Source organism: Gadus chalcogrammus, chromosome 8 (assembly GCF_026213295.1).
Source record: "Gadus chalcogrammus isolate NIFS_2021 chromosome 8, NIFS_Gcha_1.0, whole genome shotgun sequence".
Taxonomy (NCBI): Eukaryota; Metazoa; Chordata; class Actinopteri; order Gadiformes; family Gadidae; genus Gadus; species Gadus chalcogrammus.
The window spans coordinates 17,153,162-17,177,638 of record NC_079419.1 but is presented as its reverse complement, the minus strand read 5'-3'; the positions used below and the strand labels follow the sequence as shown (position 1 = coordinate 17,177,638).

General features: G+C 41.4%; 4 protein-coding genes across 10 annotated transcripts in view; 2 read left to right on the top strand and 2 right to left on the bottom strand.

Annotated features, from left to right (window-relative positions):
- The window catches only part of LOC130388265 (myomegalin-like), a 42,458-nt gene extending 37,703 nt beyond the window's left edge, over positions 1 to 4,755 (top strand). For 5 of the 6 annotated variants that reach the window (XM_056597692.1, XM_056597690.1, XM_056597687.1 and 2 more), the window contains 3 exons: positions 329 to 375; positions 724 to 778; positions 1,504 to 4,755. In XM_056597692.1, the coding sequence (XP_056453667.1) occupies positions 329 to 375; positions 724 to 778; positions 1,504 to 1,658 (257 nt within the window). In that variant the 3' untranslated portion in view covers positions 1,659 to 4,755. The remainder of the gene's footprint in view (positions 1 to 328; positions 376 to 723; positions 779 to 1,503) is intronic. The other variant, XM_056597689.1, reaches the window with a different exon arrangement.
- Positions 3,738 to 9,592, bottom strand: prkab2 (protein kinase, AMP-activated, beta 2 non-catalytic subunit). 2 transcript variants are annotated; one of them, XM_056597694.1, is made up of 8 exons: positions 9,444 to 9,592; positions 8,454 to 8,624; positions 7,931 to 8,091; positions 7,598 to 7,691; positions 7,156 to 7,270; positions 6,902 to 7,035; positions 6,673 to 6,741; positions 3,738 to 6,439 (listed from the first exon to the last, which is right to left on the bottom strand). In XM_056597694.1, exons 2-8 carry the CDS (start codon positions 8,610 to 8,612, stop codon positions 6,362 to 6,364), a joined length of 810 nt encoding a protein of 269 aa, XP_056453669.1. In that variant the 5' UTR covers positions 8,613 to 8,624; positions 9,444 to 9,592; the 3' UTR covers positions 3,738 to 6,361. The 2 variants fall into 2 exon arrangements, with proteins under 2 accessions (XP_056453669.1, XP_056453670.1); XM_056597695.1 differs by having other exon boundaries at positions 8,454 to 8,621; positions 9,444 to 9,567.
- A 117-nt stretch (positions 9,593 to 9,709) lies between these two features.
- Positions 9,710 to 16,034, bottom strand: LOC130388267 (mitochondrial adenyl nucleotide antiporter SLC25A24-like). Its single transcript, XM_056597693.1, has 10 exons — positions 15,569 to 16,034; positions 15,137 to 15,263; positions 14,863 to 14,950; positions 14,581 to 14,692; positions 13,600 to 13,758; positions 13,075 to 13,227; positions 12,843 to 12,950; positions 11,998 to 12,165; positions 11,676 to 11,826; positions 9,710 to 11,415 (listed from the first exon to the last, which is right to left on the bottom strand). The coding sequence occupies exons 1-10, from the start codon at positions 15,746 to 15,748 to the stop codon at positions 11,234 to 11,236; spliced, it is 1,428 nt and encodes a 475-aa protein (XP_056453668.1). The 5' UTR covers positions 15,749 to 16,034; the 3' UTR covers positions 9,710 to 11,233.
- A 654-nt stretch (positions 16,035 to 16,688) lies between these two features.
- Positions 16,689 to 24,035, top strand: LOC130388051 (EEIG family member 2-like). Its single transcript, XM_056597372.1, has 11 exons — positions 16,689 to 16,994; positions 17,940 to 18,060; positions 18,254 to 18,283; positions 18,678 to 18,794; positions 19,175 to 19,221; positions 20,385 to 20,482; positions 20,736 to 20,819; positions 21,164 to 21,383; positions 21,805 to 21,941; positions 22,264 to 22,327; positions 22,524 to 24,035. The coding sequence occupies exons 1-11, from the start codon at positions 16,849 to 16,851 to the stop codon at positions 22,564 to 22,566; spliced, it is 1,107 nt and encodes a 368-aa protein (XP_056453347.1). The 5' UTR covers positions 16,689 to 16,848; the 3' UTR covers positions 22,567 to 24,035.
- Positions 24,036 to 24,477: the final 442 nt, after the last annotated feature.

The window sequence follows — 24,477 nt, the reverse complement described above, 5'->3', positions numbered from 1 at the left end:
GGGATCAGTGGTCCAGGGCCAGATGGGTTGATAGATGGGATCAGTGATCGGTTTGAAAATGACTTTGGGGTGTTCGTTTATGCTAAAAATACTCAATATATACTTTAAAGTGGGAAAACTACACAAGGCTAGAAAACATTATTAACATTTTTTCTAAAGGGACAATGATGTAGAATAAAGTCTTCATAATGGCTTTTTAATAATTATCTATAAAGCCATCAAAGCTTTGCTGGAAGGGTCAAGTCAATTGTGTTCTAAGCTGTCCTAGTGCGGATTTGTTTTCATGTGTTTATGGCGTGTCATATGCACTGTTCTTGTGTTATCACAGTGTCAAGGACTCGTGATGTGATAAAGAAAGCAAGGACAAACTTGGAGGTAAACAAGCACGCCCCCAAACGCGACACCCAGCCACACTGTGTTTTCACACGTGCCTCTGTATGTATACACCCCAATAGGTCCAAGCACATTGTGTTTCTCGCTCCTTTGTTTTGTAATATGTTGTATTAGTGTGTATTTGTGTTGTGTACTTTATTATTCCTGTTTAATTTCCCCCCCACCCCCCCGCTAAGCCTCTCCTCCCCTCCAATGTGGAATTGTCTCCTCACTTTTTGTATTCCTCCTCCTACTCTCCCTGCACTCTCTACCCACCCAACCTACCTGTCCTACCTGCGTCAACCTTCCTCCCTCCCTCCATCCATCCTCTCTTGCCTCTTGAACCTCCAGAAGAATGAGCAGAGGCTATCCTCTCTAAGCCCCGCCTCTTCCACTCCTTCTGCTGGTAATTGTCTGACGCCTCGTAGCTACGGCAACGGGTTGAAGTTGATCCGTGACATGGTTGTGTTCCCTTAGCCGGGTTTTACAAATGTGTGTGTGTGTGTGTGTGTGTGTGTGTGTGTGTGTGTGTGTGTGTGTGTGTGTGTGTGTGTGTGTGTGTGTGGTCATGGACTACTTCCCCCTGAATGTGCCTGTTGTTGTTGCTTTGCCATCCGTTTGGGCTGTTACCGGGGAGTGCTGTGCGTTAATGGATGTTGATATAGAACAAGGCTGCTGCTTTCATACCTAGCTGTTGTTCATAAGGACATGTTTCTTATCAGGCTTTCTGTTGAAATAATCTCAAAACATTTGTTTACTTTAAACAAGATTCGGAACACCTTAATTCTAAAAAAAACGTTTCAATGGATTTACTGCACTGAACTCCTGGTCGACCAACCAGCAGTTCGTCACACACTTGTTTCATGACGTCAGAGGGATTGAACTGCATTGTTTTCAATAGATTACTCAGAGTTGGAGTTCGTTTAAACATGCATGTGTCAGGGATTTGAGCAGCTTTTCTAATTATTTTTCTTCTGCTTCTCATCTGCTAACAGTGACGTTTTGCTCAAAATCACAAATTAACATCATAATACAATAGACCTCAGACCGGCTGCTAACCTTTACACGTGAACCGGTTTCAGTGATATCACTCCTCCTCCTCCTCCTCTCTCCGTCCTCCCCCTCTTCCAGCTGCGGACCCTAGACCTGCTGGCAGAGAGAGGCGCCATGATTGGAGTTTCCTGAAGACCGGCGAAGCCTCCGGCGTTGCCGTGGCTACAACCAATCAGCGCCCAGTGGCTAGAAAACGCAGCAGCCAATGCCTTCTTGAGACTCTGACTTATTAAAAGACAACCAGCCTCAACGCTAGCGACCTCTGAACACCCCCTGCCCTCCCAATAAGAACAGCCAAGGCCCCCCTCCCTCCCCCCTCCTCCCTCCACCTCCGGCCTTACCTCACCCCATCAACCTCTCCTCCCCATCCTCCCTCAACACCCAGACGATCTTTAGAGTGCCTCCATGCCTCTCACTCAACCCCCCCACACTACCACCTGTCCAGCCATTATATTTGCAACTTGAGCCATATCCACACCCCAACCCCCTCCCCCCTCTGTCCACCCCCCACCCGTCCAACAACCGTACATCTATTATTGTCTTTGTGTGAAAAATTCTAGTTTGCATTGTTGTGAGAGTAACAGATGGTCTTTGCGATGTGCCTCCGGTGGTTTCAGTGGCGTACGTCCTGGGCTGATGCGGATGAAGGTAGTGGGAGGGTTGTACCCTCCGATCTGGTCTGGAGCCAGGGGTTTTTGGTACTTTGGTTTTTTTGAAAGCCATGTCTAAAAGCCATGCTGGTGTCAGATCTGTGTCGAAGGGCATCCTCTCCTACCAGCCAGACAGCCGTTGGATGAGAAAAGGGTTAATGCATGTTTACTCATGGCTTGTTGGAAGGATTTTTTACGTACACACACTCACAAGTAAATACACACATGCATGAAATACCTGTGCAAACATGACAACATATGATCACTCAATCGAAACACAAAAAAATTGGACCTCAACTTTTTACTGCCACAAAAATGCAAGTTTACTCCTTGTGGCGATTTCCTTAATGAAGACGTTTTTGCCAGTACAATGCAAAAAACATTTAAACCTACAATGTATCACTGAACACGTGAAGGAATGTACACAGTTGTGCACTGCTGAGCTCAGTATTTGTGTACTAGCTGAATTAATATATGGTGAGGGCTGATGAATGTTTTACTTTTTAGCCATTAGCCAAGTGTTCTCCTTGAGAACCAAGTAATGGTTCCATTTTGGTCCCTAGCCATCTCTCTTTGTGGCCAAAACATGAGTCCATTGCCAGATTTGAACTCATATCCCAGCTATGATGGTGTTTGTCCATCTGCCTGGTAGAAATTAGTAAACTTGTTTTGTTTGGACTAGGCCTTAAGGTTAAGGGCCGAAATGGAACCGGATCGAACCAGTATTCAATCTCCACCGAAAGGAGTCCTCATTCGAGCATGTGCAATACTAACGTTTATCGAATGAACAAGAAAAAAATAACAGTTTGCTGTTTTGATTTGCTATATCTTAGCCTGACACTGAAACGTATTTATTTATACACATGATAATGTTAAGACAAACACCCGTGCAATATTGTACGACTCTCTGTCGCTGTGTTTTATTCTGCAGTGATGACCGCATGACCGTTTTCTTTTGGAGAGTAACATACCACATATTGAATTGTGGAGCAGGGGAGCACCGTGGCTTGCCAAAGTTTGAACTATAAACTCCTTAATTTCATTTGATTTGCCTTAACCATGTGAAGGACAAACACGAGTCGTACCAGACTATAGGAAGTGAGACTATTGCTAAAACCTGATGACATTTTTGTCTTCTTACAGAACCACAGAGAGGGTAACCGTTGAAAAAGAAAAGAAAAGCTGCATGAGTTCAATGAGAACTATGTGACAGAAACTTGCTCCTTTAATGGACCAAAGCTTGACAAAGTATTTGTAGTTATTGTTGCGTTTCCATGGCAATGGCAAAAGATGTTAAGCTGTTCTAATACGTTTTACAAACTTTGGCATGCTACAGGTGGGACCATTGTTCTAGTGCTGGTTTAGTGGTATCAGCTGTGTTGTTGCAGTGTGCTTAGATGTGTGATCTTGCTGTACATTGTTATTGCTATTGTTTTGCTGTAAGATAGCTGCTTTTGTTGCCTTCGTTATGATTTTAAAGTTTGCAGTTTGGAAAAAATCAATGCCAAACTTTGCTTCGTGCAAAGTGTAATACCTGGGTAGCTGTGCAATAGCTTTACGACACACCTGCTTTTATTTGATGTTAAACATCAATGTTTTAAGAATATGTTTGAGTGTATTCACTTCTATGATTTGTATGGTTTGTTAGGAATGTATGTTAAGAGAATTGTGGCTTTTTAAAATAAATCCTCACATAGGCTGTATCACATGCGATCACGATCCATGCCTTGATGTAATGCCCCTTGATCACAGTATTAGTGGAAACATAACAAGAGGGCAGTGTTGCTTCGCTTGCCTTTAGCTTGAGTCTCGTTTGCACAAGATGCGAATGTAGGAAATGGCCTTGAACTAGAGCTTTGTGTTTATCTTAGACATAAAACTCTGCAAAAATAGGTCTTGTCTGTGCTCCGTCAGTTTACCCTAACCCTACTTATAGAAAAGGATATGAGTAAATTACCAAATATTTAAACATAAAATGTAAATTGTTATTTGGTGGAAGGTAAAACCATTAAGAGATTCAAAGAATCTATCGATTCATGTTTCGACCAGTGTTTTTAAAGATTCGGTCTCCACCTTTTTAGAGCGTAAACAATGCCTTTTTGATAGTTTGTTTAGAGGGAAACGTAACGGCGTAAGAAACAGTGTATTGATAGTTCTGTTTGTATATAGTACTTTTGACTGATGTGATTGGAAAGCAGCTTTGTTTTTGTAGAAAGAAAGAGAACTAGAATTGCCGAGACAGGACTTTGGGTCGGTCTCTGATGACAGTAACAGTGTGTTGTGTTTACGCATCATGAAAGGTTTTCTGAAGAAATAAATAAAACAAAAGTGAAAGGCGTGTTCTTGCGTTACCCTGCACCAAATACAGAAGTACACGCACGTTGTCAGTTTGTCAACAGAGAGTGAAGAGACTTTCTGCATTGTTATACATACCAAAGGATATTGAACATTTAGAATTATGCTAACAGTAACTTTAGTACATTTCAAGTAACTCAAAGATAATTTGGGTTCAGACAATATGATCTCTTTAACACAAAGTTAATAAGTTAGTTTCATTTATTCGAAAACAAGTAAAAACCAGTGCCCTAAAATTGAAAACAAGTTATTTGCATTTTCTATAAAGACAACGGTTTGAAAATTCTAGTTTTGGTTCAAGCTTCACAATATCCCCTCCCCACACTTTAAATTATTTCATTCTGAGCAACCAACTAATCAACACTTGAAGGCAATCTTAAAGTGATGTCCTAGTCATTTCGAAACATATGTGTTGTGTGTTATTTTCACCAACATCATAATTAGGACCCTACCAGAAATTCCTCCAAACCGATGATTATGGCACTACAATCGACAAAATTGAAACATTGTGCAGATAAAAAAAAAAGGGAGACATTTCAGATCAATCACAAACATGCATTGTCTTTTCCATCCTTAACAGTGCCAAATAATGAAAAATATATCCATCTCAACAGTGACAGCCGTAGCAAAACTTGGCATGATTGCCTTTAGTTTTACACGACTACTCAGAAAGAAAACATCAATGTTGGTTGTGAGAAAATAACATTGATATCAATCAACACATGCAAAATAGCTATAGCAACAGGAACCGTTTGCATGCTCAAGCCACTTGATATAAATATACATGCCAACACTACAGTAGTCAAATACAGTACATCCTTATGGACAATCTTTTTAAACACAGATAAAGCACACAAAGCACTGCAATCTTAACATCTCTATTTTTGAAAAACAAAAACAGAAGACTGGACTGCAGTCCTTCCAACCACTACAGTACAAGACTTGTAATGCTGCAGAGTTGAACGGTTGAGTCAGTGATCCTGCGCAGGGGATGATTAAAGTGCTGGCAGCATTAGGAAACGATGAAGGCAACAGCTGAACTAAACCAGTGTGGTGCCTGGGACCTAGATTCCACTAACACCAGTCTGATTAAAAAACTAAAAAGGAAAAGGGAATACTCTGACTCCCCACGTCCAGTTCTATTGCACTTGATCGGGCAGCCTCCAGCCTCTGTCGTTAGTTTGCTGGCCTAACTATTAACCCTCCCTTTCTATGGTACTCTGCTAATGGAAATGAACAGACTTTAGCCATGGTTACACTTGCTGTTTCAATGTGAGCTTTAGGATCTGATTACACCATTCAAACCACATTCTGTTGCCTATGAACCCATTATCGCCGTGCTTCCTGTTGACAAACATCACTTCCTTCAAGTATCGGCTGCAGTGTGTCGGGTCTGAATATGAAGGACACTCCTCTATTATATAAACTTAATCTCAAAAACACAATCAATAAAGCTGTCTGTTTCTATGCATAGAACATAGAACATTCTCTTAATCACACTCTTTCATCTAAACTGTCTTTGTCCACAAGAGCATGCACCCCCCCCCCCCCCCCCCCCTCTCCAATGTGACCAAAACACACAAATACACACGGTGGTTCGCCATGTCCCTTAATACCAGTTAACTGTAGACTGTGAATCAATCCTCATTGTACCTTCTATCCACCCATGAGTGAAGAGCGGGCTCTGCATTGCCAATTGCTCCACTGACCACACTCTATGGATCCATGTTTTGGCCAATGCTATTTTCTGCTCAAAGCCCTCAGAGGAGAACAATGTGCCACTTCTGACACTGTCTGCTCACTGACTGGCTTTAAGCTTACCCGTAAACTGTTGCTTCAGTGCAATACTTGGCTAAATGCGATGATTAAATAATTCAGTGGATTCCACACATGCAGCTCTCTGCTATCTAAAAGCCAAAGCGGTTGAGGTTTTAGATGGGCTTGTACAGCAGTGAGGTCACATACTTCTTCTTGTATCTGTGAGTGGCACTTAGCACCATAACCCCATCCTGAAAGGCAAAGGGAAACAGAAAGGGAGTTTTGTTATTCTAATGTATTAATGGGTATGCAAGGAAGAAATGTGCATCATAAATGGCTTTTCAATGGTTGACCCAATGAATTCCCACAAATCCCACTCCCATTACTATGCAGCCTTGCGATTGTGCACAGACTTCTGAGAGCGGCCTGTACTAAACCGTGGTAATAACCATATGCTCAGACAGTTAATAGATGTCCGGCTCACCTTTATTGACAGGGCGTAAAGGTGATTCAGCATGACGTGGTTTGGTTCTGGTAGCAGTGCGGGGTCACACTGCGATGGTGAGAGGGCACAAGACCAAGAGAGAGAGAGAGAGAGGGTGAGCGAGAGAGGTAGAGAAAAACAGACAGAAAGTTTACAATTACAGTGAAAGGGTCAAAAAGTCAAATAGCTCCACAGCAAAAAAGCTGTGGAGCGAGGAAGGCCAGCTCACAGATATGTTGGTGTCCTTGTTGAGTATGACTTGGAGGAGGTGAGGGGGTAGGATGGGCGGGGCCTTGAAGCGCTCCTCGGGTTTGAAGACGTAGTGCTCCTGTCCGTAAGGTCCTGGCGGGGAGCTGGATAGATCTGGAATCGCCCAAAATGGTTCAAAAACAACACGACACCATCCCACCTCGGACAGCGATCGGCTTATCCATCGTGTGATCGTAATGGGAAACGTGGCGGGGCCTGAGCCCTATGACTGACCCGTAGTGTCGGAGCTGTCCAGGGAGTCCACCTGGAGGGCGTCGAACACCTCGAAGTCGGACTTCCTCACCTGGATCAGGTTGTTGATGGTGCCCAGCTGGCTGGTGACCACAGTCTGGAAGCAGTGGCGTGTGTGCATCAGATGTAGCCACGAGAGAAAAGAGTTTCCAGAATAACTGCCATTTTGTTCATGTAGAAAATGGCATTTTTGGTCTTTGGACACGCTTAGGCCACCTCAAAACAATAAGGAACCCAGATCTAGTAGATGCTTCTGACTTCATATAAAGCTGGCTGGCTGGCTTTATGGTTGTTCAGATGTCAATTACTTAAATTATTTATTTGTTCCTCTATGATAGGATTTGAGTAGTATGATTTGACTGACGGTTCAGGTTACTATACTACATGAAGAAGGCTGAAGCTTTTAGCTGAGCCGTTCCTGTACCTCTGAAGGGTCATGAACCCACTGTCCATCCACAAAGAACTTGTACTGGTGCTCTCCTTCTGGCAAGTCCAAGATGGCTACAAAGTCATTGTGGCTGAGGACACAGAGTGACACATCATTATAAGACTACAAAACAAACAATTATTGATACTTAAAATGACTGCCTGGTACGTTTACTTACAGTCACTGATTCAGGCATTTAAAATATTAGGTCAAGATGTGAATGTAACAGTGATTATCGATCCCGTGCACTTACATTCTCAGATCCCACATAACGTATCTTTAAAGTCACGTGTATTATGTAAACCATGTAAAAATCCTCGCTCCCTTCACCTTTTGTTGAGGGGGATTTTGGTTCCCCAGTTGTTGAAGGAGCCGGCGATGAAGACATCCTTGCCTCCCCCAGCCCAGCGGATGACCGTAGGCCTGGCCTGAGGCCCCGTCTTGACCAGGTCCTCTAGATCTGGGGCGGTGAACTCCTTCTCCCCAGACACCTGGTGGGGAAACAAACAGCGCCTCAGTCATGTCCCCTCTATCAGGAGCACTCGTCCCATTCCCTCCCCTAAGAACAGTTGTGAGAGTGAGCAGTAGAAGAAGATATTTAACAATGACTCAACTCAAATAAATCTCAAGACACCAAATAGTTTTTGTCGAAAAAGTTATGAATGTCCAGTCACCCTAGCAGCTATTAATTTAGTCTTATCTATTCTCTATCTCTAGCATTCCACGGTGCACATTTGAATGGAGATGTGGCATGTGTATTGAACTGAAAAATAAAGTATTGATTCATCATAAAGGGCATGAAAAAATTATAGCTATATAATGTAAAGTGAAAAAACACGTTTTCATGAATTACCTTTGACTCTGATCCATGAGTATTGAAGATGTTGGGATCATCTGTGCTGTCCACCAGCTTGTTGCTGTGTTCCTGATCTTTGTGGCTGCTGCCACTGTCGGAACGATGAGCCTTGGCGCCATGGCGGTCAGCGGACACCCTGTCACTTGTGTTACCCATGCCAACCAACTTCTAATGAAAAAAAATACAATTACCACTATTATAAACTATTAATAATAACAAAACAACACTGACACTGCTGGTATGATGATATATAATACAGAGTAGGCCTAAAGCTGCTGATTAGTTTGTCACGGAGAAGAGGGTAGTGTTGGGCATTATTTAATTATATAGCTTGTACTGAAGAGTTAAAGCTAACGTTATTGCTAGAAGTAAGATAATGAAACATGTTTGGCTGGGCTGTATTGAATTAATGTTCAGATTGACTGCCTCGTTAATATTTGATTAGTCATATTAATTTGAAAAACAATTAAAACAATGAAATCACTCAATTGAACAATACAACGAATGCTAACCTTACATTAAATATCATTAATACATGACAAACTAAAAATCTCAGAGGTCAGATGAATTTGCGCGGAGATTGTTATTTCAGCTTTGTGTTAGAACTTAATTTATATATTTTCCAATGCCCAGTCGTGGTTCATATTCAACAAGTTCGACATCACTGGTCATACTAGTGTACAAGGCGGTTGTATCTGCAGGGTGTTAAAAGGAAAGCTTGGTGCGTAACATTACATATTGATGTTCTTCCAATAAGTTGAGCTGTGTTCAAAGGAGCCATGTTGTCGCCCTCGCCCCCCCACCTCCGGCCCCCCAAACTCAACACTATATACAGCTTCAATATTTTTAGCTAGCGATGGACGACTCTTAGCTTCGCTATAACATCCAATCATTAACCTTCAAGGATTTAGTCCGTCCGTACACTTGGCCCGCAAAATACTACAAGAGAACTCAAACTATTAATGCGATGACAAATAAGCACCTTACCAATTGTAATCAGTTTTGAAGTTTGTTTTTATCTGAAGGCCAACCTCTACATTAAGTTCGGCAGGAATCCCCAGCTACGGTGTCTCGCTAGCACAAACCTCACGCGGGATAGCAACGCGGTAGACCCAAACATGCACGAACCATTGACAGGAACCCATTGGGCAATCAACTATACAAACAATGTAAATACGTAACAGCTCTGCCTTCACATCCTTTTTTGAGTCTACAATTTTTTTAAACAATAACCTGACCGCCTTCACTGATCAAATCAACAACATTGTATAATATATTTTATTTAGGGTTTAGGTTTTATTTGTATTTTAAGTGTTAAAATACAACTTTGGAGGCAATCTTTGACATGCATACACATTTACACACATTTCTCATTATGTTCTAATGATTCCAATATAAATGGCCCAAGGGTCATTGTAGACCCTGCAGACGTCATACATCATCATACATACAGTGGTCTGTGATCCTTGATTATTCTATCAACATGCTCAACAACTATCAAAGCCATTTTACAATAGGCTGAAGAGGTCTACCTTCTCAATCCCAGAACGTACAGATATTGAAAGCATAATCCAATTATTATTTTTTTTTTTTTCAAGTGGGATTGATCTAGTAGCTCACATCTTTTGGCCAATGCGACACACACTCACACATTACATAAATTGAAATTTTTCTTTGCAATTCAGTCCGATACATACATTCACAAGCACGACAACAACCTGGAAGCGAATGGGTTTTCTTGAAGTTTCATGGTAACAGCATAGACATTGTAAATAAATAACACACTGTAAATTAAATGTACATCTAATGTCTGAAATTGTAAACATAGTACCCAAACAAAACACTCAATGCCACAAAATGGTGACACATTGAGTGAATTTAAGGCACATTAAATAGTTAAAAAACATTCAGATGAGCAATTGCGGATTGTTTCGCTCTGCTACACTGAATATGTTGACATGCATTAGTAAAAATATGTACTTGAAAATGCACACACAAACAGCCAAAAGTCAAAACAAAGGATACAGAAATGATAATGATATAACCCTATTAAGAATAATTAAAATCATGGTGGATGTCTTTGCTTTCTTTGCTTGTGAAGATAAGATTATCTTAACTCTGTTCAGTGTTTCTGCATGATTAATTCATATCATAGCTCATATATAAATAAGTCAACAATAAAAGTTTAGTAGTCTCATGAGCATTGGAATATTCATTCCACAAAAATAAAATGAGTATTAATCTGTTGTATTTTTCAGAATTACAAATATCTTATTTCATATTTTTGGTCAACACCCTGTCATCCCCACAATACTGAGAACAAATTGGAATTACTGTATATTTTAAAACACAAAATGTGGTGTTAAAAAGAGCGAACCAGGAGCTGGTGTGATGGTGTGAATATTATTCAAATTAAGTTTAAACTACAAATGCCCCCTGGACAAGCGCCAATCCGATAAACTTCCTTGAAGAAAAACAATGCTTTACAACTATAGGATCCTATTGCACAATGTATTGGTATATTCTTTGTATTGGTGTGTATTCTTTGAGACTGCTCACAGGGGAATGGCATTCATTGAAAATGTCAACCATTTAAATGCATGCATTCCAACTAAACAACCCCTGCTTGGGTTACCAAAAATTGAAAAAAAAAAATCATGATTCTTGTTCCTTTTACAGTAGCGATAAAATGTTCTTGGCTCTTAACGCATGGTTCACTCTCTGTCATTTTTGAATCCTTAAATATGAGACCTATAACTTCCAATCGATTTGAAATATCACTTTGCGATCCCTAAACCAGTCTTCATGTATTCATACACCACATAACTAATGCTGACTGCAGGGATGACCTTCATAAAGTTAGGTAGGATGCCTCTGTAGAGTCCAAAGAAGCCATCTTTGACCATGATTCTCTTCACAAGCTGGCTCATAGTCGGCTGGTCGGACGGATCCAGAGTGGCTGAAGAATCAAAAAGATAAATAGTTCATAAATTATCTCAGATCTAATGTACTCAGTCTTTCACTGTACACTATCTAAAAGGGATAATAGCATTGTCTAATGATTAAATTGTTAAATAATAGTTAAGTAATAAACATACAAAAAGAAATCATCCATCCAGTCACCCATTAATATGGATGACTACTTCCCACAACAATATATACCCTTGCCTGTACTATTGTGCTACCATTTAGCACTGTTGCCAAAATATGAGTACTGACCCTGAGCTTGCATGCGTGTGCGTAGGAGGGCTAGGGGGTAGCTGGCCAGCTGACCACATGTACTGGAGATGGTTCCACAGCCCAGCAAAACCAGTATACCGGGGTTGGCCGTGTCTTTGGCATAGTTGGACAACCAGGCATTCTTGAGACTCTGAGACATAAAAAAAAAGCCAATATAGAGAATTGCACTGTTATAGTAAAACTGCTTCGTAAGCAATTTGCATTCACATGACCCATGATTGAGGGGTTGATGCATTCCAAATATTACTTAATTAAAATGAGTGCACTTTATTTTGAAATGTCATCGACAGGGTAAGCTTACCTCATACACAGCGAGGTCAATGCCAGCATATGGAATGATGCCCAATAAGTTAGGGAGGTAGCCCTTATAGAAAGCCTTGACTCCCTCTTTGTGGAGGATGGTCTTTGCACAGTCAAACATCCCTGAAAACTGCCCTGTTTTCCTCAGAGTCAATCTGGTCTTCATCAACTTAGCAACAAGAAAAAAAACACAGATTACCAATAAATATTTAAATTAATCATTATTAGCATATTAACCTCATGAAATATGATGAATAGTAATACCTATTCATTAATTTGTCAATTGTTTTTCTTCAAATACAGTGTATCTAATAGCAAAGGCAGTGAATGCATTTCTTTCTTTCTGTTGATGTGCCTCAGTCACCTGTATTTACAATATTCTGTGTTGTACACTCTACAACAGCTGCGTTCCCCACAGGTTCTCAAATAACAAGGAGCTTTTTCACCACACTCAGATCAGCTCTCTGTGCATTGTGTGTTTGCTTAAGTTGAATGCAGTAGTCACACCATGTAAATATATTGTAAGTAGGAACAAAATATGCCTACTGGCTCATCTTCTATTTGTTTAGAGATTAGCATTTCGGCAGCACCAGCTGAAAACAGGATAAAGCAGTAGTTTCTTAACGCAGAACTCAATACAATGTTCATGGTCTGTAAAGAATGTGTTTCTAACTTTCTGGGGACTCATCAAGATCAAAATGCAAACTGGTCAAGCCAAACGCACTGATTATGCAGATCATGCAATGGATTTGTAGAAAACAGGATGAAAACAGAGACGCAAGAGGAAGAGGGATCGAACAATCCTGGAGTAGGGTCAGGATGCATCAGATGCCTCAGAGGCCTTACCTCCATGGGGTAGAGAGCTGTCTGCGCCGTGGCCCCGGCCAGAGACCCAGCCATAAACCTCTGGTGTATCTCCACCTTGCTGCCCTCTGAAGACAACAACTTCTTATACTGCCGGAGACAATTCAATATATTTTAGGCAAACTTTTTTAAATGAATGATTGATTATGTAGGTTCACCCACACCCATAAAGACACACATCACGAAACCCCCAAACACACAGACTGGGTCTTACTTGCTCATAAGCCATGAATTTAATGGAGGTCTCTGGAGCGATCTTCAGCACATTCACTCCATTCCCCCTCCACAGCGAGGCGACTCCGCCCTCCTTGATCATCTGCCTGAAGCCCCCAGAGAGGCTGATGCGGTGTGTTCTAGAGGAGTGAACCTGCAGCCCACAGACACAGAGGCCGTCAAACAACGGACCCACTCAAGATGACCAACAGAAACTTGTTTAAAAGGGACACTATTTTACCATTAGGTGTGGTGTTGATGAGTCATTACAAGCCATTTACAAATTTTGGGACATCACACGTTGGAGTCTCCAACACAACCCAGATGTTTTATGATAGATTAGCCTACTGGTGGGTACATTGATCCCTCCGGCTGGTAGGTGGATCCGTCTGGGTCACTAGGGTTGATTTTTTTTAAATGGACTGCAATGGCTAAAATCACACCTGATGATAAAATGGGATGTTCTTTAATTCACAGGGGAAACCAGGTTGAATAGCAGGGCAGCTGTGGGATTCCAATGCTCCACCTGCATGAAGACCTTCATCCGGTCCAGAGGGGCGGTGCCGGTGCGAGAGATGGCCCCGGCCACCGCCCCGGCCGCCAGCTGCTTCCACCAGATCCCAGAGGTCTTCTCCTCCTCTGTGAACTCGTCCGGGATGGCCAGACTGTCGCCTATGTCCAGCACCTGGTGAGGAGGGAACGTCACACGTTACAGCTTGGGGGGAGTTGGGGAGATTGGGTCAGGTATCATAAAATGGCCCTTCTTCCAAAAAGACATAAAACTCAACACATGGCAAGTAAGGCTTATAAATATGACAAAAGATCATTTTAGCTATTTAGGATTATTTTATTGTTTTCTCTATTTTTTATATACCTACTCGATAGAATAGGGTTCTTCTTTTTTAGGTCGACACACATGGACAAAGCAACATGAGTACAAATCAGAGTTAGAGTGTCAAAATCTAATGACGCGGTGGGTTGTTCATTGACAGACAGTCTTCCCCCACAAATGACACAACCCCTCCTTTCTAATCTGAGGGGCCAACGCTAATGAACAAGTAGGACGACTGTTAGGAAAACAATGCAGCCAGGTTCTGCTTATGAAATCCTAATCTCAAGCTATGAGGTGACTCAACCTTTGTACTCAGCGCTTTAGACTCGTTCAGATAAACTGCAGCCACATAGTAGGGACACTAGTCCTGCAGTTTACCTTTTGTGATTCAAAATCGTAAATGTACCAGGTGCAACGCAACTGGAAAGACCTACAGTATAATTACAGACTTGTGAGTTGTAGAAGGTAGCTGGGGGAGGACACGAGAATATGAGAAATTCACTAAGGTGTTACCAACCCACAATAAACTAGGACAGTAATTCTGAAGCTGCCGAATCTGAATTAGTCGGCTGTCAGATAAAGACATGTTTTATCAGTTTTAGGCTGAAGGCTATTGGCCATGGTTTGAAAGACTGTCTTTTTCTCATGGACATAGGCAGGGCTTTTTGTCTTTACCGACGAGTGTTTCCAGTAGTGTATGATGTCGTCCAGGTTGTGGGCGGGGTTGAAGAGGAAGTGTTCCCGCCATTCATTCCAATCCACCATCATGGTCCCATCGATGTCCATGCTGGCCACACAAACACACACACACACACACACACACACACACACACACACACACACACACACACACACACACACACACACACACACACACACACACACACACACACACACTAATGAATAGACTGGATGGCAACTGCTATCGTTGTATAACGGATAGACATTTATAGATACCTCTGTAATATCTTCTGGGCATCTTTTTTGGAAACAGACATGCCCAACTCAGAAAGGGACTGCTGGATTTCAGTGGCATCGATTCGTCCTAGGTTATACAAGGCACCGATATTCAACGTGCATCCTTTTATGTAGCAATATGTATACATTGACATACAGGGAATTAGGCATTGTTCGTACCAAAAAAAGAACATTAACATAGAGAATTATAAATTGTTTGTAGTGTAACGATTAGAAGTCAACATGTGTGTTCAACATGCGTTTCATACCTTACCATCGTTATTTTTGTCCAGGCTTTTGAATGTCAGGCGCAGTTTCTTCTCGTGCTCTTTAAGGTATTTAGTGAACTCGCTGAAGTCCAGGCTCCCATCTTGGTTTTTGTCACCAGACGATACGATTTTCTATGTAAAAAAATGTAACTGTTCTGTTTCCACCAAATCGAAGTGCCTACTCCAAAATGTTTGACACACACGCAGACGCACACGCACACACACACACACCGCACATCGACGCAAGCACACACTTTCACACACACACACACACACACACACACACACACACACACACACACACACACACACACACACACACACACACACACACACACACACACACACACACACACACACACACACACACACACACACACACACACACACACACACACACACAGATAGTTGTGGAACCTGTTTGCGCATAGTTTTACCTGTGCAGCCCCTTTGCGGAATATGCCCATAGCAGCTAGGCCCGTTCTTAATTCAGCCACATCCACCTTCCCATCTTTGTTGGCATCAAGCTTGTCGAACAGCTCTTGGTATGTATTTTGACTATCAGCATCCCAACACCGTGCCTTTCTGAGTAAACACGTATGCAATGTCTGATGCATTGTAGAAAGTGTCGCGGCAATGTTGCAGCAAGATGTCCTAAGCGAGAATTTGAAGAAGCAAAGTTATCAATTCATCCTTCAAAACGGGCGCGCCTCAAGCAAATTTGGTCTGCAACCGTCGTTCGAAATACACTCGTTTGCAATTAGCCGAATTGCTGTAAACATTCCCATACAACACAGTCCTCTTCCTAGCTTAAGACGGATTCAGGAGGGTCGTAGGGAACTGCAATATTGGAGGGCGGGGCGTAGGCTACGGAGCCTTTCCCCGCTGTACGGAAACAGCCGAAAACAAGGCAAGCGTCATCTCTCTCTTTATCACCATTTGTCTCTTTACCCCTTACAAAAATCTTTTTTTTTTTGTCTTTAAGATATATTTTATCAATGCAACACCACATGTGATCAGGATAAATGTAATGTCCTATCCTGATTCCTGTATAGCCTATATATTAAACGTCATATTTATATTTAAATTAGGGCTATTTATTTTATTGTCAGTAGAGGGCGACGTTTCAACATATTGAAAAATGTAATTATTTTAAGTTTATTTGTTTTTCTGATTTGCAGATGTGATCTAGTAATGTGTTACAATTTATCACATTAAATGAAGGTCTCGAGTCGTTAGGCCTGCCTGATTATTTAAAGTAATCCTACAACAATTTTTATTATGATGGAATATAATGTATATACATATATATCTCTCGCATCAGATTATACAACAAATCAAATTTTTGTACATTTGTTCCTGTATTATAGGCCTATATAATGTGTTTAATATATAAAAATGATGAACACTGGTGAAATCCATGGACCAATTAAAGAAATCCCAACGATGCTAAGGTTTTTTTTGTTGTCAACACTGAACACGAAACCGTCTAGTTCAAACTTCCAATCACATGAAGACTTCTCACAACGTCACATATTTCCTTCGGCCATCGTGTGGGTGTTGCTCATTTTGAATGGAGGGTGCGTGCGAGTTGCGTGGTTACGTGCCTTGAGAGCCAAGAGCTGCTCGGAGTCACAGAGCTGTCGTGAGCGACAGTAAACTGTACAGCTGTCCGCGGTGAACGTGTCGCTCGTCTTTCCCTTGGAGCTGATCGATTATGTCGTTTATTCTGATGAAGAAAAAGAAGTTCAAATTCAAAGTCGTGTTTGAGCTAGACGATCTCTCCTCAGTTCCCTTCGTGAACGGAGTTTTATTCTGTAAAGTTAGGCTGATAGATGGTGGCTTTTCAGCGGAGTCCTCTCGGTAAGACACTATTTATAGTCACTAGTTGGCTTCACCGCTTGCTGTTCAAAAACAACGTAATGCAATAAGTGAAAGTGTTTCTGTGTCAGTTTTATTTTTGGTTTTATCTAAGAGTCTGAGCGATTTAAATCGGAATATCCTACATTCTCAGGAGAAGGCCTATTTGTTATTTTGTCGCTATGTTGACTGTATGTTATGGATCTACTTTAGAGTCGTTTAACCTAAGAAACATTGTAGGTCTAATCATCTTTGCCATGCTCATGGGCAAGGATATAAGTTATTATTGAAAACAAAAACAAAATGTATGCATTGAAGAGTTCTCAAAATCAATGATCAATGATCAATCAATCAATGTGTGATGAAGGAAAGAAAGACACTTGTCTTTGTTTCCATCGTTGACCTCATCATGGGTTAAGCACATTGATCCCATGACAAAACATTGATTCCACCTCATGTAAATGTTCCTCCCTTAAAGCATGAACACCTAGAAATGTTAGAAACCCTCCTGTTGATCAGAACAAAAATTCTATTCAACACAACGGCTTCTTTAATCAGTCTGTTTCTACATTATTTAAAACAAATAGCCATACCCCTTTAGCACATCTTAGAGGCATAGTGTTAGTCACTCTGGAAAAATAGGCACACAGCTGAAACACATGCCAAACACTAACTTTTGTCCCTCACACGACTTTGCTATGGCAACCGCCTGGATTTCCAACTCTCTAAACATTATTTTCTGGTCCCTAATCTTGCTCAAACACAAACCCCTTTCCATTCTTGTACCGTACATTTTTGAATTGAATCCAAGTTAAATATGTCAAATGGGCTCAGATTCATAATATTGCATAGGCAGAGCTGTATCTACAGTGAATAACTAAAGACGTTGTGTTAACTCTTCCACGGTCCAAGTTAATCTTTCATATGTTTTATTATTTTTGCTCCCAGGGAGCCGGTCCAGGCTAACTGTGTGTACTGGAAGAAGAAGTTATCATTTGTGTGCAAGATGAGTGCCAACGCTGGGACAGGTGTACTAGATCCATGTGTGTGTCGAGTGTCTGTGCGCAAGGTAATCATCGATTATATATATCATAGAAAAACTATAATTGCTGGGGAATCATTTTATGGCACAAAGTGCATAAATGTGTGGGTTGTAAGAATAAATAGACCTTCATTACATTTAAACGGTGACATTTGAAGTCAACTGACTCACAGACAGAGAAAGGGGACTCCACTCACATGTTTTCTTGTTCTTATTTTAGGAAATGAAGGGAGGAAAGACTTTCGTAAAGGTAATGTTACAATCTTAAGCATTTCAAAATCATTCTTCAAATAAAACTATCGGCAAATAGATAAGCTGGTATTCATATCACAAAAACACACCATGATAACAACATGATTTGAATCATAAAACCACGATACACTGTGGGCAAGGGTGGTTGAAGGTCTCCTTAGTTAGGTGCGGTAAGCCAGCCAGATTTTTTTTAAATGTTTTTTTTACAATTCCTCTTTCCGGTGTTGGTTACCTATTGCTTTTAATGATAACTTTCACAATGTTGAATAATAATAAACCTGAAAAATACCCTGCGATTCGTAATGCTTTAATAAATCGGTCTGACATGAAGCTTCCACCTAACATGTTAGGGTTTTATTAATGGGTCCCCGTCTCTTGTGAACCCTTTACAGCTGGGCTTTGCCGACTTGAACCTATCCGAGTTTGCTGGATCGGGCAGCACCACACGGCGCTCTCTACTGGAGGGCTACGACACCAAGAACACCCGACAGGACAACTCCATTCTCAAGGTGCGCACATGTGAACCTCCACCCAGAATCTACTGGGAATTGCTAGGAGGGAAGGTATGACTTGTAATGACCTGATCCGGTACAAGGCATTCAGTTGCTTCCTCCCTCAACTAAACCACAGTTACCCATCTCTTGATGTCAGGAAAAATGCGAAGTCAGCATTACAAGTAAACATATAATTGCAAATGAAGGGAGCGTAGACAACCGTGATGTAATGCTCATGGCAATGTTCTGGCATGTCTCTGTCTGCCATGCCTACGGCCTTGAAAAATCATTGAGAATATGTGGTACAATGTCTCAAAAAACCTATTCTCAGATATCTTACCCTTGTAAGTGTTACTTCAAAGTAAAGCTGCTGAATCAGTCACCTTTTGTTACAGGTTGTTATCACCACACAACTAATGTCGGGAGACCCATGCTTTAAAACGTAAGAACACTTTGGATTTATTACAATTTTTAATGTTCAGCATCTAGTATGAATATATATACAGTGTTACTGCTGGGCTGTAACACTGTCTGTTTGTCTGTCTGTCTGTCTGTCTGTCTATACATGTGGAAATCTGGTTTAAATTTTTATACCAAAATAAAATTGAGATTATGGTTTTTTAGGTGTGCTGTAGTGTTTGAGGAAGTGCTGTAGAGGAATTCACTCTCCACAACCTGAATATAGTGACTGAGTACAGGAAGCTGCATCTTCACATCCTGTGTAATATATAATCTGAAGCACACCCAAGTGCTGATAAGACTTGGTATTACTTGTGTTACTTTGCATATTTCTTGTCAACAGGTATGGCCTTGATTTGCTCATTGGTAATCAAGGCAAGCATGAACGGTAGACTGCCCATATTATATGATAAGATAAGATGAATGTGGAAGACGTACGCAATAGCAGGCTGTTCCCCGTAGTTATGGGGTGATTAGTCACCAACGGCATTGCAGCACGGTGTGGCTAGAGCTTAGTGTGTCAACCATTCCGTCTTCCCTCTTCCCCTGACACAGTATTTACCCTCAACCCATTCATGACCGACTCCTTGTGCTCATAACACACTCGGTTGTCTGGGTGATGGTTAATGTGTAAACTATTAAAGGAGAAGCACTATTCTTTCAGAATATTGCTTTGCTCATATTGCGTGGAGGCTCCACAGGAGAGTAAAGAGGAAAGGCTCTGGCTGGCTCATGCCATTCCTCCTTTGTTGTATGAATGTCTGTTGAAGTATTTTCCAACCCTCCCTTTAATTCTTCGTCAGACATTCTCACTGGTCTAAACATGGAATTTATCCTTTTTTTTAAGGGTCAGCTGAGCCCTTTAAGACATTCCTCAATTTAGTTATTTAGGAATGTCCCCTCTTGTCCTTGTAGATAAAACCGATCCTAGATTGCCAAATTACGCACGGTCGGTTTAAGCCACTAGCAATTTGGCTGCTACTCTGCTCAAAGATTTACAAAAAAGTCTTTGCATGTATTTTGGTCCCTGTGTGTGTAAGAGTCCTCTCAATAATTAGTAAGATAATGAATGGTGTGTCTTCCCCTGCCTGACCAAACCTTCTCCCCTAAATAAGTCCACACCCCTCCCTTGTGTTTTCCCCCCAGGCCTGCATCTACTGCCACGGTCCTAGGTTTCCCACACACTGAGTGCCTGGAGGAAGCCCGAAAGGGAGGGGACGTTCACTTACCTCAGCATATGAGTGGTGCGTACAAGTCGTGATTCACAAACCTGTTCTGCTAGTGCTGAAAATCATGTGTCACGGCCACAAAAACCACAAGCAATAATAGAAAGAGAAGAAAACATAAATAATTTGTCCTGAAGATTGACAGAATAATGTTCTTATACTGTGTCATTGTTTTTCCGGATATCAAAAGGAGCAAATCTGGGTATGTCATTGAATATTCTTTAAAATAAGTGTTGTATAGAATGAATATGATCTGTTTCGTCCACTTTAGAAAGCACTTCAGTCCCAGATGAACTCGTGCGCCTCACTCACTCCAGGAATTCCAGCTATACTAGCCAGCATTCAAAGATCTCAGGTACACACACACACACACACACACACACACACACACACACACACACACACACACACACACACACACACACACACACACACACACACACTGTGTGTCTCTCTCTCTAGAACTTTCTCTTTCTAAAATAACCTTGCTCCCTTTCCTCTCGCTCTCTCACGCCATCCCACTCACACGCATGCAGTCTCTCAGCCAGACACACACATGGCCTCACAACTCCTGTTACTCACAATACACACCTCTCAGATCCCAGATGACGTGTCTCAAAATAACCACAGCTTCCGCACAATGTACCCAAAAGAAACCTACCGTACCTTTCTCTCACTCCCCCCCCCCCCCACCCCCAGGGTACAGCACCAACCACTCGCGCTCCTCCAGCCCAACAGAGCTGGGACACCGCCGCAACCCGTCCGGGGAGTCCGCCTCCACGGGCATCGGCAGTATCATGGAGTCCGGCGAGCAGCCGGGGACGGAGCGCGCCGACAGGGACAGCAGGTCCTCTCCCTCCACCCCGCTCAGCCCCGGCCGTGCTGCCGAGAAACCCTCCACCCCGGCCAGGCCGCCGAGGTAACGCAGTCTCATCTGCCTCACACGCAGCAGGTGCCCTCACTCACAAAGACATACACACAGGAGTATAATGTATAGACATGTTTTTTTTTTAGCGGAATAATATCGTTTCTGTATAGATGTACACGGACCAATTATAGATTTACTTGGTGACAGTGATTAATGAGATTGCGGAGATGATACGAATTTTATTGCCTCATCACTTGCCTTCAAAGTACATGCTCTTATCGAACCCCTGCTTAGAAAGCGATGTATTGAACCCTCTCCCTTTTTATTATAGATAAAACCGCACCAAATCGGGCCGAGGTTCATCACATTATGCAAGCTTGTTTCCACTATTGTATTTCACATGACGCATCTACGCCCAGGCTTCAGCATGACTTTCCCTCCCCCTCCCCCCACCCACGCACCCACCCACCAGGCACCCCTTCAAACAGAACTCGATGGAGAACCAGCTGAAGAGAGTGGATGCCACCCGGGTGGACGCCGATGACATCATCGAGAAGATCCTCCAGAGCCAGGACTTCAGTCAGGGCTTCCTGGACTCCAGCGCAGAGGGTACATGAATATCTGATCTCTTGCACTACCGGGTGTGGCAGTCGGTCACATGCTACATTCTGAAATCACACCGAGGGGACACTGTGCTTGTGATGGAAGAGATATCAGTGCTGTTGGTTAAGCACATACATTAGGGAGTAGAGTTACAACAACATATGGATAATAAGACCATGCACTACACTGGTGGTGTTACTTAATAGTGCATTGTAGTTTGACAGTGATATTTGTTTCCTTATGTGGATTAGCATTTTATATTGTTATTAATGTCAAATTGTCTCTTTCTCTCTTTGTGTTTGTGTTGTGTGTGTTTGTGTTGCTACAGAGGAGGGGCTCAGGTTGTTTGTGGGTCCTGGGGGCAGCACAGCTTTGGGAAGCCAACACACACGGTATGTGTTATATGATGTAACATACTCCTCCATAACGATAATACAAGTTCAATCTATCTATGATTTTATAGTATTACAAATGTCATGCATGTGCGGGAAAGAAAACAAGTAGAGAAGACATTAATGCCATATGAATTCTGCATTTGCTCCTGTAATAATCTGTCTGTTTATACGTCACGCTGTGGTTCTCTTTCAGGGCGGGAGCTGGGGCTTTCGAGCAGGTGGTGATCAAGCGCTAGACTGTGCATGTGTTTGTCAGACAAGGGGCCTAGCTGCAGATGCTCAAGATGGACTTAGCCAACTTTAGATCCAACTCTAGCCTGACTTCAGAGTAAAAAAAACAACAACTTTCATCAGGATCTGGACATGGGGAGCTCACTCGTGTTCATGAAGTGAAAACATGTCCGGGAGCCTGCGCAAACTGAGATTAAATGTTTTTTTGTTATTGCACTTTTTAACTACTGTCTATCCCTGTGCGGAAGAAAACAGTGACTAATATGATCAAGCTATACAGGGTTTGAAGACTATTTTGTAAATAGTTTGTTACTGTTAGAAAGCACAAAGACATGGGGTATATGTACTGTTGGGTACTATTTGATATGGTAAATGGTTTTGCTATACAAGAAACTTTGTTTCTTCATCTACTGTTTGTAACTGACATGGGGTTGAAAAGTTGCTGGTTTCATTTTTCATAAGAACCTTATACTGACAAAGATGTTAAAAGTACCTCAACGTTGGTGAACATGCGCCTACGTTGATATTGGTCTCTTGTCTGACCAAGACAGAGGAAGTAGAACCGAGATTTAGCAAGCGCGTAAGTACTTCCTTAAGCAAAGCGGTGGAGAATCATCATTGAGTGCTCTCACTGCATAGTCTACTTGTTCACTAAATAAAATGCTGATTTGCAGTATCTCTTGAGAGGTGAGGACCCATTGAAGGGAAGGCTGGCCTTCCTACTGTGGCATTCAAGCCTCCATCTTTTCAGCTAGAATGGTTAGAGTATCCATTGTGCATGTTTAGCTGTCAGTTTAAATATTTTACCTCTTCTCCAAAATTCTGAAATTAGCTAATTTATACAAAAATCATATGAGTAAGGATAGCCATTAAAAAAAATTATGACTACCCAATTTCAGAAAGAGACTTGCATATATTTATGCAATTAATTTGTCCTGTGTAAGAATCAAACAAAGAACATGCTCTACTTTTGCCTTGCCACAATAACAGGCAAGATGTACATGTGTTTGGTCTTAATCCACGGATGGCAGCGCCGTCCACATTGTGGTGGACAAATCCACTTCTGTTCTAAATATTCTAATGGTATCAAACGCACACTTTGTCTTTTTTTCAGTGCAGGAATGTACTCAGGTCAGTGTATAACGGTCCCTACCACTTTCTGAAAATAATTGTATGCTATGTTTACCTTGTATTTCAGTATAATCCATAGGATGTTGGCCCTTAAATTCTATTTTTTAAATGACTTATTTATTTTCAAGGTAGTGGTTCTGGTACTCTTTTTTTTTTTTTTTTTTTTGTCTAAAATGCATTTGAATTTTTTCAAAGGGTATATATTATTGATGTTAATCTCTGTTGGCAAAGAATGACAATCCAGGTAATAAAAATGCTTTTTATATGTCGTCTTTGTTGTTTATTTGCTTGTGACCTACAAGTTTAATTAAGAATAATAAAACAGCATTTCTCTCGTACTAAGAAACTATTTTTTTACATTACTTTTGTGTTATATGAGTAAAAGCTTTATAGGCCTAAATACAACAAAAACGTTACATAGGTCAACTGGTGGTGTTCAAAAATGAGCCTTCCATCCTACATTAACCTAAGTATGTAAAGTATATTAAAAAGATGCAATGCAGGAATCCAAGCGTGGTATAGTTTATATATATAATTTAAAAGTGATAGCTTATACTGAATACAGTCAGACTACGTGAAAGGCATAATTTCCAGGTTGCACAAGTTAGTAAAATATTTGACATAGCCTACTACCCTACTAAGTGTTGTTAGATGAATTAAGAAAGAGTTTAATATACAATTCGTTTTTTACTTCAGAAATCCTTGTAGAATTAGGCCTACCGACCCCATTTACAATATTTGATATATTTTAATTGTTTTATAATTTATTTAAAAATAACGGCGGT

Bases quoted from the DNA above. Each gene is read 5' to 3' on its own strand.
- prkab2 (XM_056597694.1), bottom strand. From the start codon at position 8,612: ATGGGTAACACAAGTGACAGGGTGTCCGCTGACCGCCATGGCGCCAAG. The intron at 7,692-7,930 runs GTGAAGGGAGCG...CTGTGTCCTCAG, and splicing joins AAAATCCCCCTCAACAAAAG to CCACAATGACTTTGTAGCCA. The intron at 7,271-7,597 runs GTACAGGAACGG...CACTGCTTCCAG, and splicing joins GGGTTCATGACCCTTCAGAG to ACTGTGGTCACCAGCCAGCT.
- LOC130388267 (XM_056597693.1), bottom strand. From the start codon at position 15,748: ATGCATCAGACATTGCATACGTGTTTACTCAGAAAGGCACGGTGTTGG. The intron at 12,166-12,842 runs GTAAGGCCTCTG...CTTGTTGCTAAG, and splicing joins CAGCTCTCTACCCCATGGAG to TTGATGAAGACCAGATTGAC. The intron at 11,416-11,675 runs GTCAGTACTCAT...TTGATTCTTCAG, and splicing joins CACACGCATGCAAGCTCAGG to CCACTCTGGATCCGTCCGAC.
- LOC130388051 (XM_056597372.1), top strand. From the start codon at position 16,849: ATGTCGTTTATTCTGATGAAGAAAAAGAAGTTCAAATTCAAAGTCGTG. The intron at 18,284-18,677 runs GTAATGTTACAA...AACCCTTTACAG, and splicing joins GAGGAAAGACTTTCGTAAAG to CTGGGCTTTGCCGACTTGAA. The intron at 20,483-20,735 runs GTGCGTACAAGT...CGTCCACTTTAG, and splicing joins CTTACCTCAGCATATGAGTG to AAAGCACTTCAGTCCCAGAT.